Source organism: Bos javanicus, chromosome 15 (genome assembly GCF_032452875.1).
Source record: "Bos javanicus breed banteng chromosome 15, ARS-OSU_banteng_1.0, whole genome shotgun sequence".
NCBI classification, from domain to species: Eukaryota; Metazoa; Chordata; class Mammalia; order Artiodactyla; family Bovidae; genus Bos; species Bos javanicus.
Genome location: NC_083882.1, coordinates 45334141 through 45350627, shown reverse-complemented (window position 1 = coordinate 45350627; position 16487 = coordinate 45334141). Strand labels below are relative to the sequence as shown.

The window sequence follows — 16487 nt, the reverse complement described above, 5'->3', positions numbered from 1 at the left end:
ACATGAGGGTTTCCATTCTGGTTCTGCCTCATGGCTCATCAATCCTAATGGGTTAGGGGTTCCAGCTGCAGACTTTACTGCCTTGGGAATCACGAGAGTAAAATCACCAAGCAAGACCAGGTGTGGGCAGTTAGAGGTCAGAGGCCAGGCGTGTCTCTATGAAGCAGGTGAATGAGGAGAGAGCGTGTGGGGCAGAGCGGGAGTGTCTGCCAGGACTGAACCAAGGGCCTCTGAGGCCAAGCTCTTTGGAGCTCCTTTCAGAGGCATGTGGACAAGGGCAGCCCTGGAAGCAGCCCAAGGACACATAGTACAATAAGGCCTCTTGCTTCGTTCTCACTGAGTCTCCAATAATCCTCCACATGCCATTAGTGTTGAATATATGTGTGTGCATCCATGCTCAGTCTTGTCTAACTCTTTATGGCCCCATGGACTGTAGCCCATCAGGCTCCTCTGTCCATAGAGTTTCCCAGGCAAAATTACTGGAGTGAGCTGCCATTTTCTACTCCAGGGGATGCTCCCAACCAGGGATCGAACCCACATCTCTTTCATTTCCTGCATTGGCAGGCAGATTCTTTACCACTGTGCCCTCTGGAAAGCCTCTAGTATTGAATGTATGCTGCTGTTACTGCTAAGTCTCTTCAGTCGTGTCTGACTCTGTGCGACCCCAGAGACGGCAGCCCACCAGGCTCCCCCGTCCCTGGGATTCTCCAGGCAAGAACACTGGAGTGGGTTGCCATTTCCTTCTCCAAATTGAATGTATATTTCATTGTAAAAATAATGTAACCATGCTATAGAAAACCAAGAAAAAGTGTACCCCAGGAAAATGCCGCCTCCTAAAAATTGTGTTTCACTTCCGCTGGATCTTATCCATCTTAGTTCACTATCTCACAGTTAGGAGTTGAGGCATTCATCAAGAAAATCAACCAGAGCACTGTTGACATAAAACTTTATTTTAAAAAGGCAAGTATGAGAGTTTTCCAAAAGAGCCTTCTTACTTGGGGAAGGAGGCTGAGCGGGCAGTATTTTTAATGAGAATTTAAGAGGAAGGGTGAGCAGAATTTCATCTATTTCAGAGAATTTCTTTGCCTCTTGATGTCCACAGAGAATTTGTTCTAGGACCAGCCCATTCCCTGTCCTTCATCCCAAAGACACCAAAATCCCACAGTACTCACATCCCCTTACATGACGTGACTTAGTACACTTACATCCGCAGACATAGGGGCCTGAACGTTGTCAAAGATAGTTCTTAGAAATAGGGATTTTTCTTAAGGATGAGGAACTGTTGTCTGCGATGATACCAAGAGGGTGAGGAGGGACAGTTAGGGGCTAAAGTCACTTGAAAGAGAGGTAGAGGAACAACTAATGGGAACAAGGACATGCAGGGGCAACGCTGGAAAATTCTTTTAGTGTCTCTTGCGGGGATCAAATACAAACCCAGGTCTCTGACTCCTGGTCAGAGTTCTTTTCACTTCTCAAAGATGCCCCAACCTTCTCCACTTTGATTGGTGATTGAGAAAGAACCATGAGTATACTGGACCCAACCACAGAAGGAGAGGTTAAAATAAGTAGGCCTGAACAGAAAAGGCAAAAAATCGAAAGAATTTACCACTTTGTACTAAGAATGTGAGTTGAGTCCTTTGTATGGCTGGCTTGTTGCTTCCGGTGAAGGGAATTCTGCTACTGGAGAGTGAAAAAACTCAAGGACTTCCTCACTAAGGAAGAGTTAGTGATGGTTTGGCTCTGAAAGTGCCCCTGTATCAGCAATTGTTTGGTTCTTAATGAAACTCTTCTGAGCTTGAATTTCAGATTCCTCAGCTATCTCCCTGGGTGGCTAGGCGTGTGGCCCATTGGAGCTCTCTTCCCCAAGGGGCAATGGGGCCTGTGCCCTGCCTGCTCCAAGACGGAGGTGTAAGAGAGCTTTCATTTTTTTTTCCCTTGCTGTGCCTTTAAGAGCTGCAGGAATGCAAAGAGAGTCTGGAGGCGGGGTGGGGTCTCCCATCAGGATTTCTGGGAAAAGGATCTCGGGAATTTTGGCCAGAAACTAAAATGGGAGTCCAGCTCTGAGAAGTTGGGGGTGGTGTGTATGGGGTCAGGGCTGTGATTGGACTGCAGAGTTCTCTAGGGAGGAGGAAAGCAAAAGTAAAAAGAAAAGAGCGGGGCAGAGGGGAGAAATCCTCCCGGCCCCCCTCCCCACCCCATGCACACTCACCCATGCCTGAAGAGGGGGCAGCCACTATCTGCAGAGGGTCCCCATGTGTCAAAGGTGATGGCAGCAGATGCTGGACCCAGGGAACTCTCTACCCCGAGTTGGCCTGCAAGGCCTCCAGGGACGACTTGCCAACAGCTGGACTTGATCACCAGTTTGCAAAGTGAGATCACGCATCAGAGGGAGTAACTAGCAGACTTTGCTGTCCGGCTGTTTTTGGAGGATTTTCTCAGCAGCGGCTAGAAAGCAGGAGACCACCACCCTAACCCTTGAGTCTTTTTCAAGAAGCAGCAGCAGAAGAGATTCCCGCCCTGGGTGGTTTGCAGGATGATGCTGGCTCTTAGGCGAGCTTGCATTTTCAGGGCTCTGGTCTTCATGGCCTTCCTGCCCCCACCGCAACGCGCCCAGGACCCGGCCATGGTGCACTATATCTATCAGCGCTTTCAAGTCTTGGAGGTAGGTGGCATCCATGCCCCTGACCCAGGGAACCTGCCTCCCAGAAGTCACTTTTTCTTACCCATGCTTCCCTACCTACTGGGATGTGTTTTTCCAGATAGTGAATGATAAGACTGCTAAGGGTACACTGAATATTTTTCATTGTCTAGCGGTTTCTTGAGCAGTTTTCTCTGTTACCTGATCTGGCAGTTTCTCTCATCTGTAAAATGGGGCCATTACTAGAATTTACCTCTTACTAATATTCAGAAGATTTAATAAATTAATTCCTACTTAGAACCTTGCCTGGCATGGTGGTAAATGTCTAAAATGTTATTATTCAATTGCTCAGTTTTTAAAATAGGAAAATTAAACATTTTGGTCATGTTTTCTTCATGTTTTACTATATCAGGAGGACAGCACATGTTAGTTTTCTTTGTATCTTTTAATGGTGAGACTTTAGGTCACTGTAAACAGTCATGATATTGGCTTCCTGAGAAGCTCGTGCTTCTTTTGCTGAACTGGCTTTGGTTTTAGAAATGAGCAGGTTTCAGCAGTGTTAGAGAGGAAGTTTCAGGGCCTTTTCCCCAAGTGTTGTAGCTGCCACTTCATTAAAATTTGCAAAACCCAACATTTTTGCACCAGGGACAGACTCCCTGGGGCAAATGTAACCCCCTGTCCTAACCTTTAACACACCCTGGCATGGACATCAGCTATTTCTTATGTCCCGCCTGGCTTTTGTACAAGTTAAATTTTGATAAATTATTTCCCTTCTCTGAAAGACACGCTTATCTCTGGTATTTAGTTTCTACATTTCCTGAAAACTCTTTAAGTCCAAACTATTTGGTTGAAATAGAACTAAGTGTTCTATTCCAGGGTAGAACACTTCCTCAGAGCAGGCTGCACTGGGTTTCTGAGGTCCTGTGATCCGAGGCCTGAGAGCCACAGATGGAATGTTCCCAGGCCAATGCCTCTTGCCGCTGCCTCACTGGTTCTCTCCTCAGAGACCTTCCCGATCTCACTTTCTTACGTGTGCCTGAATTACGCTCAGCTGTGGTCCCTCTTCATTTGCCGCAGCCCTGCCTTGGGGTTCAGTGCCAGTCTCATCCCTGCAAGCTTTCCACAAGACTTGAGTCTGCCTGCAGACAAGGGTATTGAGTACAGATGGATATGTTCATAGCTATGAACGTGGACTGAAAAGAAGAGGGTGTGATTCATGTAGGTCTTCCCACCCTGACTGTGGTGACCTCAGGAAGAAGCCAAGCCCTGGGTGGCTCCACTGTTGGCCAGGCAAACACGTGCAAAGTGATGTGATCCCACATCCAGGGGTGTGTGGGGTGGGGGTGGGGTAAGAATAAAAGAGGATAGATTTAGGCAATTTCTCTCTCCTCTCTCTCTTTCCCTCTCATCCTCTCTGTTTCTATCTCTGTCTCTCTCCCTCCCTCTCACACACCTTTCTCTCTCTCAATCTCTCTTTCATTCTTCACTGAACAGTCTTACATCCTGCTGTTCAAAGTATATATTTTTACAGCTTTTGTGGAGAGCATTTTGATAAACCACCAGATGGTCTTTAAGTATACATCCTGATCCAGAAACCCATCCCATTTCCTTCATTCACTTATTCCTTTTTTTAAAAAATATTTTTTTAAGCTATTTATCTTTGGCTGCTCTGGATCTTTGTTGCTCTGCACGGCTTTTCTCTGGTTGGAGCTGGTGGGGACCACTCTTCGTTGCCGTGCTCGGGCTTCTCGCTGTGGTGGCTTCTCTTGTCGAGCACAGGCTCACAGTGAGCCAGCCTCAGTACTTGCCGCACGTGGGCCCAGGAGTTTGCGGCTCCAGGGCTCTAGCGAGCAGGCTCAGTAGCTGTGGCACATGGGCGTAGTTGCTCCATGGCATGTGGAATCTTCCTGGACCAGGGATTGAACCTGTGTCCCTGCAATGGCAGGCAGACTCCTAACCACTGGACCACCAGGGAAGACCCCTTAACTTATTCTTTTATTCAGTAAGTTCATATTAAGTGTGACTATGTGCCAGGTGCTGGGGATGGAGCTTACATCTGGAAATGTATCCTAAGCAAATAATCAGAGAAGTATAAATGTATAAAGACAAAGATTTTCTTCACCATTGTTTGAGTGGCGGATCATTGAAAACTATGTAAATGTCTGTTATGTTTATGTGTATGTCAGTCGCCCAGTCGCATCTGACTCTCTGCACCCCATGGACTGTAGCCCACCAGGCTCCTCTGTCCATGGGATCCTCCAGGCAAGAATACTAGAATGGGTTACCATTTCCTTCTCTAGGGGATCTTCCCAACCCAGGGATCGAACCTGGGTCTCCCACATTGCAGGCAGATTCTTTACCATCTGAGCCACCAGGGAAGCCCAAATGTTCATTAGAAAGACTCTAATCAATTTAATGGAATTATGTTATTAAAATTATGGTATAAATATATATTAATTTGTATTGAAATATGTTCACAATATATCAGCAAATTAAAAATATGTTATAAAACAAACATGTAGCAAAATCACATTAACATATGTTTATACGTGTATGACTAAATGCATAGGAAAACCTAAAGATGTGTACACCAAAGTTTCAATAGTTCTTTGAGTTAAGGAATTATGGGTGATTTTTTTTTTTAATTTCACCCCCTTTTAGCTGTTTGTATTTTAAAAGTCTATTTCTATGAATAAGAGTTATTAACATTACTTGGGCAGTTTAAATAACTGGAAATAATTGGAGAATTTATTTTCTGACTGAAGCAAGGACTGCAGAAATGTACCCAAGCAACGAGAGCATACATTCAAGATTTCCAAGAGTTCTCGAAAAACATCTCCATTATGTTGGGACAATGTCACACCTACACAAGTGAGTACAAGAGCGCAGTCCACAACCTGGCGCTGAGAGTGGAGCGCGCCCAGCGGGAGATCGACTACCTGGAGTACCTGCGGGAAGCTGACGCGTGTGTAGAGTCAGAGGACAAGGTGCTGGAAGAAAAGCTAGTCCAAGAGGCTGAGGAAGACCAAAGGATCCGGATGCTACTAAATGCAAGTAAGAGAGCCACATCTTTACCACCCCTTCTGGGGACTTTCAGAACACAGACCTCACACAGGTAGGGAGACCGACCAAGTAAGAACTGGGTGTGTGCTCTTGTGGGCACGTGCTGGGAGAGAAATCTTATCAAGGAACAGGTATCCAAAGGAAAATGTATTCTCAGAAAGCAGCTTTCCCTTTTTCAGAGAGTTCCTAAAACCTCCATAGAAGATCAGGGCGATGGTGTCAGAAGTCAACCCAGAAAGGGCTTAGTTTGGTAGAGGTGTGTGGTCCCATCCTTCCATGGAGAGTGGCAGGTTGGTGGATTCTCTCAGTGCCCTGGGAGTAGGGAGAGTGTGCCAAGAAGCAATATAAAATTGGAAATGGCAACAGCCAATCCTCAGGGTCAAGGACTACTGTGAATTATTATTGTTTGTGCTGTTGGGATGGTGATATATTCAAGATATTTATCTCTAATCTTAGGATCCATCAGAATCACTTCCAGGCCATTAAGAATAAGGATTAGGAGCTCAAATGAAAATAACAAGTATCAAGCAACAAAATCATAAATGAGAAGGAAAATTTCCTGTGCATGAGTCCATCTCATTAAAAACAATGAGGGAGACAAGTCCATGCCTCAGAGGCTGTATTCTGAGATGGTTTCATTGAAAATAGAAAAACTTTATGCGCTAACTATGCCTGCCCCAAATATGAGAAAATTCCATCAGGTAAACAAAATATAAGCAGCTGAATGCCGTCTTTAGGCCAAGCGTTGCATGTATCTTTTCCATGTAATCCTTGTAAAAGCTCCTTTGGTCATTTATAAGAAAGGTCTTCCCAAATGAGGTGACTTCTGATCTGAGTTTCGAACATAGTAGAGAGGATAAGCAGAGGCCGAGTCAAGCGAGAGTGGCAACAGATCAAAAGCAAGTAGCACTTGCACACACAGATCTGCAGGGATGGCTGAGTGGAGGCTGTGTGGGGCAGGAGAGTGCCGGGGGGGCAAGGCTGAAGGGTCAGTAGCACCCAGATAGTGAAAGATCTTGCTTGCCAAGTTCAGAGGGTTGAACTTGACTAAAGAAACTACTGAGAACCATTGAACAATGTTTGAAGGGTGTTTAAGATTTTCGTTTTTTTTTTTTTTTTTTTAATTTTATTATTGGAATACAATTGCTTTACAATGTTGTCTTAGTTTCTACTGTACAACATGAGAGAATCAGCTATATGTTCAGTTCAGTTCAGTCACTCAGTCGTGTCCGACTCTTTGTGACCCCATGGACTGCAGCACGCCAGGCCTTCCTGTCCATCACCAACTCCCGGAGTTTACTCAGACTCATGTCCATTGAGTCGGTGATGCCATCCAACCATCTCATCCTCTGTCGTCCCCTTCTCCTCCCAACTTCAATCTTTCCCAGCATCATGGTCTTTTCAAATGAGTTAATTCTTTGCATCAGGTGGCCAAAGTATTGGAATTTCAGCTTCAGCATCAGTCTTCCAATGAATATTCAGGACTGATTTCCTTTAGGATGGACTGGTTGGATCTTCTTGCAGTCCAAGGGACTCTCAAGAGTCTTCTCCAACACCACAGTTCAAAAGCATCAATTCTTCAGTGCACAGCTTTCTTTATAGTCCAACTCTCACATCCATACATGACTACTGGAAAAACTATAGCCTTGACTAGATAGACCTTTGTTGGCAAAGTAATGTCTCTGCTTTTTACTATGCTATCTAGGTTGGTCATAACTTTTCTTCCAAGGAGGAAGCGTCTTTTAATTTCATGGCTGCAGTCACCATCTGCAGTGATTTTGGAGCCCACCCCCTCCAACACCAAAAAAAAAGTCTGTCACTGTTTCCCCTGTTTCCCCATCTATTTGCCATGAAGTGATGGGACCAGATGCCATGATCTTCATTTTCTGAATGTTGAGCTTTAAGCCAACTTTTTCACTCTCCTTTTTCATTTTCATCAAGAGGCTTTTTAGTTCTTCTTCGCTTTCTGCCATGAGGATGGTGTCATCTGCATATTTGAGGTTATTGGTATTTCTTTCAGCAATCTTGATTCCAGCTTGTGCATCATCCAGCCTGGCATTTCACATGATGTACTCTGCATATAAAGTAAATAAGCAGGGTGACAATATACAGCCTTGACGAACTCCTTTCCCGATTTGGAACCAGACTGTTGTTCCATGTCCAGTTCTAACTGTTGATTCCTGACCTGCACACAGATTTCTCAAGAGGCAGGTCAGGTGGTCTGGTATTCCCATCTCTTGAAGAATTTTCCACAGTTTATTGTGATCCACACAGTCAAAGGCTTTGGCATAGTCAATAAAGCAGAAGTAGATGCTTTTCTGGAACTCTTGATTTTTCAGTAATCCAATGGATGTTGGCAATTTGATCTCTTGTTCCTCTGTCTTTTCTAAAACCACCTTGAACATCTGGAAGTTCACAGTTCACATATTGCTGAAGCCTGGCTTGGAGAATTTTCAGCATTACTTTACTAGCATGTGAGATGAGTGCAATTGTGTGGTAGTTTGAGCATTCTTTGGCATTGTCTTTCTTTGGGATTGGAATGAAAACTGACCTTTTCCAGTCCTGTAGCCACTGCTGAGTTTTCTGAATTTGCTGGCATATTGAGTACAGCACTTTCACAGCATCATCTTTCAAGATTTGAAAGAGCTCAACTGGAATTCCATCACCTCCACTAGCTTTGTTCATAGTGATGCTCCCTAAGGCCCACTTGACTTCGCATTCCAGATGTCTGGCTCTAGGTGAGTGGTCATACCATCGTGATTATCTTGGTTGTGAAGATCTTTTTTGCATAGTTCTTCTGTGTATTCTTGCCACCTCTTCTTAATATCTTCGGCTTCCATTATGTCCATACTGTTTCTGTCCTATATGTATGTGAATATCTATGTGTATATACACATATGTGTGTGTTTATTTATATATATATATATATATACACATACACATATATACACACACACCCTCCTTCTTATGCCTCCCTCCACTATTGAGCAATTTTAAGCAGAGCCCTGCAGAGTGGGCAATGGCACCCCACTCCAGTACTCTTGCCTAGAGAATCCCATAGACGGAGGAGTCTGGAGGGCTGCAGTCCATGGGGTCGCTGAGGGTCAGACACGACTGAGCGACTTCACTTTCACTTTTAACTTTCATGCATTGGAAAAGGAAATGGCAACCCACTCCGGTATTCTTGCCTGGAGAATCCCGGGGACGGGGGAGCCTGATGGGCTGCTGTCTATGGGGTCGCACAGAGTCGGACACGACTGAAGTGACTTAGCAGCAGCAGCAGCAAGCAGACCCCTGAGAGGTAGGAACAGGGCAAGACTAAAGAGAGGACGCTTATTAGGGAAATGCTGCAGTAAATGGGCAACAAGTTATCATCTCTGCATGAAGTGTCAGTGGGGTGGAGAAGGACAAATGGATTTGAGAGTCATTGAAAGTCAGCATAGGCATGGCTTTGTGACTGATAATTGAATGTGAAAAATAAGTGAGAAGGGTAAGTCCAAGATGCTTCCTAGGTTTGGCGCTTAGGCCTTTGGGTGGTTGGTCTGAAATATGTTGAGATAGGAAACCCAGGAGACATTTTGGAGCACTTACTACTTCACTCTTTTTGGGTTTTTTTTCCTGGAGCACTTTTTACTCTGAGGTCTTCTAGTTCATTTATTTGCTTGCTGTTCATTTTATGCCTCCTCATCTCATATAAGAGCCTGGATCCTGTGTTTCACATTCAGTGCCGAGTCCCAGCACCTAGAATACTGTCGATGTTCAATAAATATTTGTCAGTGAGTAACTAAGTGAACAAATGAATGAATGGGCAGGGGGATTGTTAGCATGGGCAGAGGAGTTATTAGGTTTTGGTAGATAAAAGAACATCTTATCTGTGAGTCATAAGACAGAGAGGAGAGTGCCTTATCTACAAGAAGAAGCACTTAGTCAAACTGGTCAAGTGAGTGGTCCTTTTCAGCCTTGTCTTGAGATGAACCTCCTCCTTCTGAGAGGAAGCATGTGTGCATGCTAAGTCACTTCAGTCATGTCCACCTCTGTGACTCTATGGACTATAGTCCTCCAGGCTCCTCTGTCCATGGGATTCTCCAGGCAAGAATACTGGAGTGGGTTGCCATTTCCTCCTCCAGGGGATCTTCCCAGCTCAGGGATCAAACTTGTGTCTCATAAATCTCCTGCATTGGTACACATGTTCTTTACCACTAGCACCATCTGGGAATACTCAGAGAGGGAACAGCTGAGGGAGAACATGGGTCTATGGATTAGGCATAAGGGTAAGGATGAGCCAGTGGAAAATGAACAGCTCCCTAAAATGCTGACCAGGAGGGAAGAGTGGGTGCTAATGTAGCCTGAGCTACAATGTGCCTGAACTTTCATGCTGAGGGTCAGGGAGGACCCCAAGCCTGAACCATGGTGCTGGATTGGATCCCTGAGACACTCTAAACCCCTCAGGCCTTGAGGTGGCCCCTTTCTACTCCACCTAGAGCTCAACAGAGGTCCTGAGTCTGGACTTTCTGTTTTTACAACCCTCTCCTCTGCCTCATCCCTCACACCCCGGATGCCTAAAATATTCCCTCTCCCAGCTCCATGGTGAGTGAAAACTCTTTCAGCGTTTTCAGAATTGCTGCTTCCATGCCCGTTGCCTTGGGAGCCCTCTTTTGATGATCTGTCGGTTTATGATTCAATAAGCACTTTTTGCCCCCTACTCTTGGGTGGGCCCTGTGCTCATAGCAGGGACAAAGGAGCAAGCGGAAACACACCTGTATCCCGCGCTGGCCTTCTCACCGCTTCTCTTGCCTCTGGTCTTACCTCCTGCTGCCGTCCGCTGTTACGTGCATCTTCCCACAACACGCACAGATGCTCTCACTCCTCGGTGTAGACTGTTTTTGTTGTTTGTCATCAATTATCAACAGCAACAAACCCACTCAAATGTCAGCATTTTAGATGGGGAAGGCCCATCACAAAGTGGCCTGAGCTGATGTCCCTCTTTTTCCCGCATAACTCACTCACATGCAGTAGCAATTTTTGTACATATATATATAGGGTAGCCATTCCCTTCTCCAGGGGATTTCCTTGACCCAGGGATTGAACCTGGGTCTCCTGCAGTGCTGGCAGATTCTTTACTGTCTGAGCCCCCAGGGAAGCCCTGGTGGGGAAACCACTCTAATATATATATAATAATTATATATATATATTATATATATATAATATATATATAATTTTTCTGCCCACCCTTTATGACTCAAAATTGCTGTGGACTCTCCATGAACATTTCTGGGGCCTCCACTAGACGGGTTGGCCCCTAGTGCTCCCAGAGCACCTCATTCAGTCTTCTGAGGCAGCACTAACACTCAGCTACACACATCTGTGTGTAGTTGACACTTTAACCAGAATGTGAACATACCTGACGTCTTCATTCCTGTACTCACAGATCCAGGGTCAGGACCTGCCAAGGAGAAATCTGTAAAAATTGTCTGTAGAAGAGATGCCGATAGCGGGCCCCTCAGAGCTTGGTTTAGGGAAAGATGTAAACAATCCCAACTGTGTGGTTAGTGGGCTTCCCTGGTGGCTCAGAGGGTAAAGAGTCTGCCTGCAGTGTGGGAGACCTGGGTTCCATCCTTGGGTTGGGAAGATCCCCTGGAGAAGGAAATGGCAACCTACTCCAGTACTCTTGCCTGGAAAATTCCTTGGACTGAGGAGCCTGGTGGGCCCCAGTCCATGGGGTCGCTCTGACCTATTGTTTGCAGAGGTTCTGTGCCCAGGGATGGACTTTGGGGTGCCAGTGTATTCCCCTTCCATGCACTGTTTGTGTTTTAAATATTGTCCCCTCCCCCATTCCTTGGGCTGTTTCTCTTAGTAGCTTTGCCTGTGTTAGTTGTGCTAATACTGTGTAACAAATTACCACAACTTTAGCAGTTTAAAATAGTATACATTTATTGGCTTAGAGTTTCTGTGGATTCAGGAGTCCAGGTACAGCTTATCTGGACATTTCGTTCAACAGTCTCTCGAGGGTACAGTCAAGGTGTTACCTGGACTACATTCTCACCTTGAGCTCAGGTCCCTCTTCCAAGCTCATTGATGTTGACAGAATTCACCTTCCTGGGGTTGTAGGATGGAGGCCCTCAGCTTCGAGAAGCCACACCTCTCCACAGGCAGCCCACAATGTGGTTGTTGCTCCTTCAAGGCCAGGAGGAGAGTGCTTCTCTTTGGGAAGTGCTCAGCCCCTGTTTTTTATCTGATTTAGGTCAAGCCCACCTATAATCATCTTCCTTTTGATTAACTCAAAGTCCACTGATTCGGGACCTTTAATATTTTTTGGCTGCACTGAGTCTTCGCTGTGGCACTTGGGCTTTTTCTCCAGTTGCAGCACATAGGCTTCTGATGTGGAACATGGGCTCTAGAGCATGTGGGCTCAGGAGTTGCAGTGCCTGGGCTCTGCAGTTTGTGGCACACAGGTTCTCTAGTTGCAGCATGCAGGCATGGTTGCCCTGAGACATGTGGGATTTTAGTTCTCTGACCAGAAATCAAATCCACATCCCCTGCAGTGAAGGGCAGATTCTTAACCACAGCACCACCAGGGAAGTCCCTGGGACCTTAATTACATCTACAGAATTTCCTTAGTTTTGTCTTGTAATGTAACCTAGTCAAGCAGAACTATCATATTCACAGGTGCTGCCCTCACTCAAGGGGAGGAAGTTTGTAGGGCATGACCGTGGGGGTGGGAGCCTTAGAATTCTGTGCATCCCAGCTGGTGCTGTTTCCTCTACCCACCTTCTTCCCAAAAGGCTCCCATCTTCCTGTCTTCTAACCTTGGCCGCTGGAACTGTGCCAACTCTGGAACTTCCACAGGAATTCTTAAGACTCAAGTCAAAACCCTTGTGTAGCCAAATATGGGATTATGGGCTAGGGAGGGTCACTAGAGGTCACATTAAGAGTTTCATTCATACATACGTGCCGTCTCAGAGAGTGTCTTTGAAAAACTTAGAAAGATAGGATATCATAACTTTCTTAGAAAGTTCAACATTATGCCTTAGGAGATTTCCTAAGAAATTTTGACCATCAGTCTAAATGGGATGCTAGGGATAGTAAATAAGGTAGAGTTGCTCTGTAATTAAGCCATTTTTTTTCTAGAGGTGTCCTCTAGTTTTAGCCTTTATTTAGAAGTAATCCTCAAATGATGTTCATGTGAGGCCTACAATTCCAAGGATGTTTGGGGATAAGGTAAAATTCTTAGAATCTTAACTCTAACTCATACAGACTCTCCTCTTTCTCTTTCTTTCTTTCCCCACCCCCCCCCCTTTCTGTCTAACACACAATTTAGAATGCAGTGAGTGAAAGTTACCTGAATACAATTTAACTTACAAAGTCACTCCAAGTCTTTGGTACTATAATTGCTATAAGTAAAAAAAGAAATTTTGCATTGCACTTGGCAACTTACGGCAAAGCACCAGCGGCTCAGATGCCCAGATTAAGAATCTATCTAACTAACAGTCTTTGGCAGATTCCACAGGCTCCATTCTTGTGTGAATCAGAATAGTATTAACCTCTTTTTAACTTGTAAACAGCTTGTAAAGAAAAATTCTTGAGGCAGTCAAAACAAGTCATTATAGCATTATTTTATTTCCTGTTTTAGTCCAGCTCCTTTATTTGCAAGGGTGCTTGCAAATAACCTCCAATAACCCTCTCCCTACTGAAGTAAATAACTCATATCTTTTGTTAGATCATGTTTCAGAGAAAAAAGTGTATTGCTGCAAATTCACATGCCTCTGGGATCCACTCAACTAGTATAAATTTGAGTGCCTCACATTCAAAACTGTTAAAAATCAAACAAAATAAAGCAAACAAGCAAAAATCCCACTGGAAGCCAAATAAAATGTATTTGTGAGCCAACTCCCAAGGTCCATTAGTTTGTGATGAGTGCAACAAAACATTGAGAGATGTATAGCTCTTAAATTGTAACAGAGAAGAATATCTCCCACAAAGGTGTATACACAGGTGTAAGTGCAAGAGAATATGGGAGTACTTGTGTTTGTGTGTATGTGTATGTGCACACATACACACACAGCAGCTGCATTCACAAATGCTGGGCAGCAATACCAAAAGTGTACATCCAGCTTATTCTATGCTGCCTACTGGAGAGTCCCATAGGTCACTGTGCTGCATTCAAAAAGGCCAGTCTACTTCTTGTGCACCCACCTGGAAGGCCTGTGATCTATGAGGATACCACTAGGACCATCACACAGGTATTAAAAGAAGGTCCCAAAATTGTTTGTTTTTTTAAATATATTTATTTAATATTTATTTGGCTGTGCCGGGTCTCAGCTACAGCACGCAGTACCTTCAGTCTTCGTCGGGACATGCAGGTTTCTTAGTTTAGGCATGCAAACTCTTAGTTGCAGCACATGGGATCTTAGTTCCCTGACTAAGGGTCGAACCTGGATTTGATCTCACATTGGAAGTGTAGAGTCTTAGCCACTAGACCACCAGGGAATCCCCCTTAAGTTGTTTTAGCTGATGGCTTTTGGCTCCAGGTGGAGTGAACCTCCCCATTCATTCTCCCTGTGACTCATTCATTTATTCATTCACTCAACAGAAGTCTAACTGAATTTGAGAAATATGTTGGCATTATGCCAGGCATTTGAGCTGGAACTTTGACTAGGATAACATTCTTGTCCTCAAGAGGCTTGCAGCCAAGTAGGGAAACCATCTAAACAAACCCAGAATAATAGATAGGATGATGGCTGCTCTGATGGAGGGTGTCACAGAAGCACAGGGGCAGGCATTAGTGTGTGGACACAGCAGTCGCAGGGCAAGGGCTTAGTTGCTCTGTGGCATGTGGGATCTTAATTCCTTGAACAGGAATTGAACTTGCATCCCCTGCATTGCAAGGCAGATTCTTAACCACTGGACCACCACAGAAGTCTCAAGCTGAGTTTTAATGTTGGAAAAGAACTAATTAAATGGAGAAGAGAGTAGAGGGCCTTTCAAGCAAATGACCAGCATATAGAGGTCCATAGGCCTAATCGGGCTTAGTGTTCTGCAGACGTCTAGTGTAGGGAGAAGTGGTAGAGAGGAGATGAAAGAAACAGACAAAAGCTAAACTCCTTTGTACCGAACCTCTTCACCTTCTAGCTGTGGAGGATGAAAATACAATGAATAATAGTAGTTAATAGTTACTGAGTGCTTATGATGTACCTTGTAATCTTTAAGTATTTAAAGGAGTCTTATTGGATTACATCAGGTAATTCTCACAACAAACCTATGTGATAAGTATTAGAATTAATCTTCATTTTATAGATATGGAAATCAGGGTACTGCGTGAATAAATCATGTGAACTGTGAGGAGCTAATAATCCCAGAGGAGGATTCAAACAAAGACAGGCTGACTCCTACACATACTAACCGTTCCCACCGTGCTGTTTTGCTTACTTCTCTGTAAGCATGTGAGTGTCCGGGCTCAGGTCGGTGTTTTCAGATCATTCTGGCCCCAGCGTTCAGAATGGACTGGCAGTAGGGGAGTTTGGGTGCTCATAAGAGGGAGGCACTGGAGCCAGGCAGGCCATCTCCAGGGCTGTCACAGAGGTCCTCAGGTAGAAGCCCTCTGCTCTGAGACTAAATGCCTGCACCCAGGGGCCTCATTATTGTGGGACATGCGTGAACACCATGTCACACCTCTTGGTCATTATTTGATGATTCCTACTCGTAAACAAATTGCTTTAAATCATTCTTTCAAATCCTGGCCAAGAAGGGTCAACTCCCCTCTCCCTCTAACCCTTGGTTTTTAATTCCCTGCCTTTCCTTCACTTATTTTTAAGCAATGACATTCCTTTGCTTTCCCCACTGTTTGCTCAGTTAACAGAAGAGCCCCACCACACACTCCTGGGGTGGGAATCTCAGGAGCATTCCTTTGGGCCTCATCTGATAAGTCACCATATCCAATAGATTCTTCCTTCTGAATATCCCTCAACTTTATTCTTTACCTCTACCCTGCTCTCTCATCATCTCTAGTCCTGATTATTGTACAAGACTCCTAACTGATCTTCCTGTTCCAGGATTTCATCTTGTATTGCTACCAGGGTTATCATTGCTTTATCATCTTTCAAGGCAACTACAACCTACAGGGTAAAGCAAACCCCATAAAATAACATTAAGTCCTTTACAACTGACCCCAATCTAACTTTCTTTAAATAATTTGTTTTGTTATTCTCTCTGAAAGTAATATCTGCTGATTAAATAAAAACCACGGACATAGTATATACTGTATCTATTGTATTTACCATTTTATAAAAGTAGATAATAAGCCAACAATTGAACACAGCACCTTTTTTTTCGTTTTTAAAAAAATTATTTTTTTATTGACGTATAGGTGATTCACAGTGTTTCAGGTGTACAGCAAAGTGATTCAGTTTTATACATAGAAAAATTTGGTTATATGTATATATTCTTTTTCAGATTCTTTTTCATTATAGGTTATTACAAGATATGGAATATAGTTCCCTGTACTATAGAGTAAGTCCTTGTTTTTTATTTAATATGTATATTACTGTCATATCTGTTAATCCCAAATTCCTAATTTGTCTCTCCCTCCCTTCCCCCTTTGGTAACCATAAGTTTTGAACACAGCAGCTTTGAACATTTCCCGCTTAGTCTTGTCCCAGTACTGTCTATCCCCATCTACCTGATTCTCTATGCTATGTTGAACCTGCTATTCTGAAAGCTTACTTTCATATAGTATATTGAAGTATACTCCATGCCTCTCTACACGGTGCATGCTCTTTCCCCAAGTCTA

General features: G+C 44.3%; 1 protein-coding gene across 2 annotated transcripts in view; it reads left to right on the top strand.

Annotated features, from left to right (window-relative positions):
* The first annotated feature begins 2102 nt into the window (after positions 1-2102).
* The window catches only part of OLFML1 (olfactomedin like 1), a 30580-nt gene continuing 16195 nt past the window's right edge, over positions 2103-16487 (top strand). The window contains exons 1-2 of one of the 2 annotated variants that reach the window (XM_061380524.1): positions 2103-2662; positions 5404-5692. In XM_061380524.1, coding sequence (XP_061236508.1) covers positions 2534-2662; positions 5404-5692 — 418 coding nt within the window. In that variant the 5' untranslated portion in view covers positions 2103-2533. Of the gene's footprint in view, positions 2663-5403; positions 5754-16487 lie in introns of those variants that run through there. The other variant, XM_061380525.1, reaches the window with a different exon arrangement.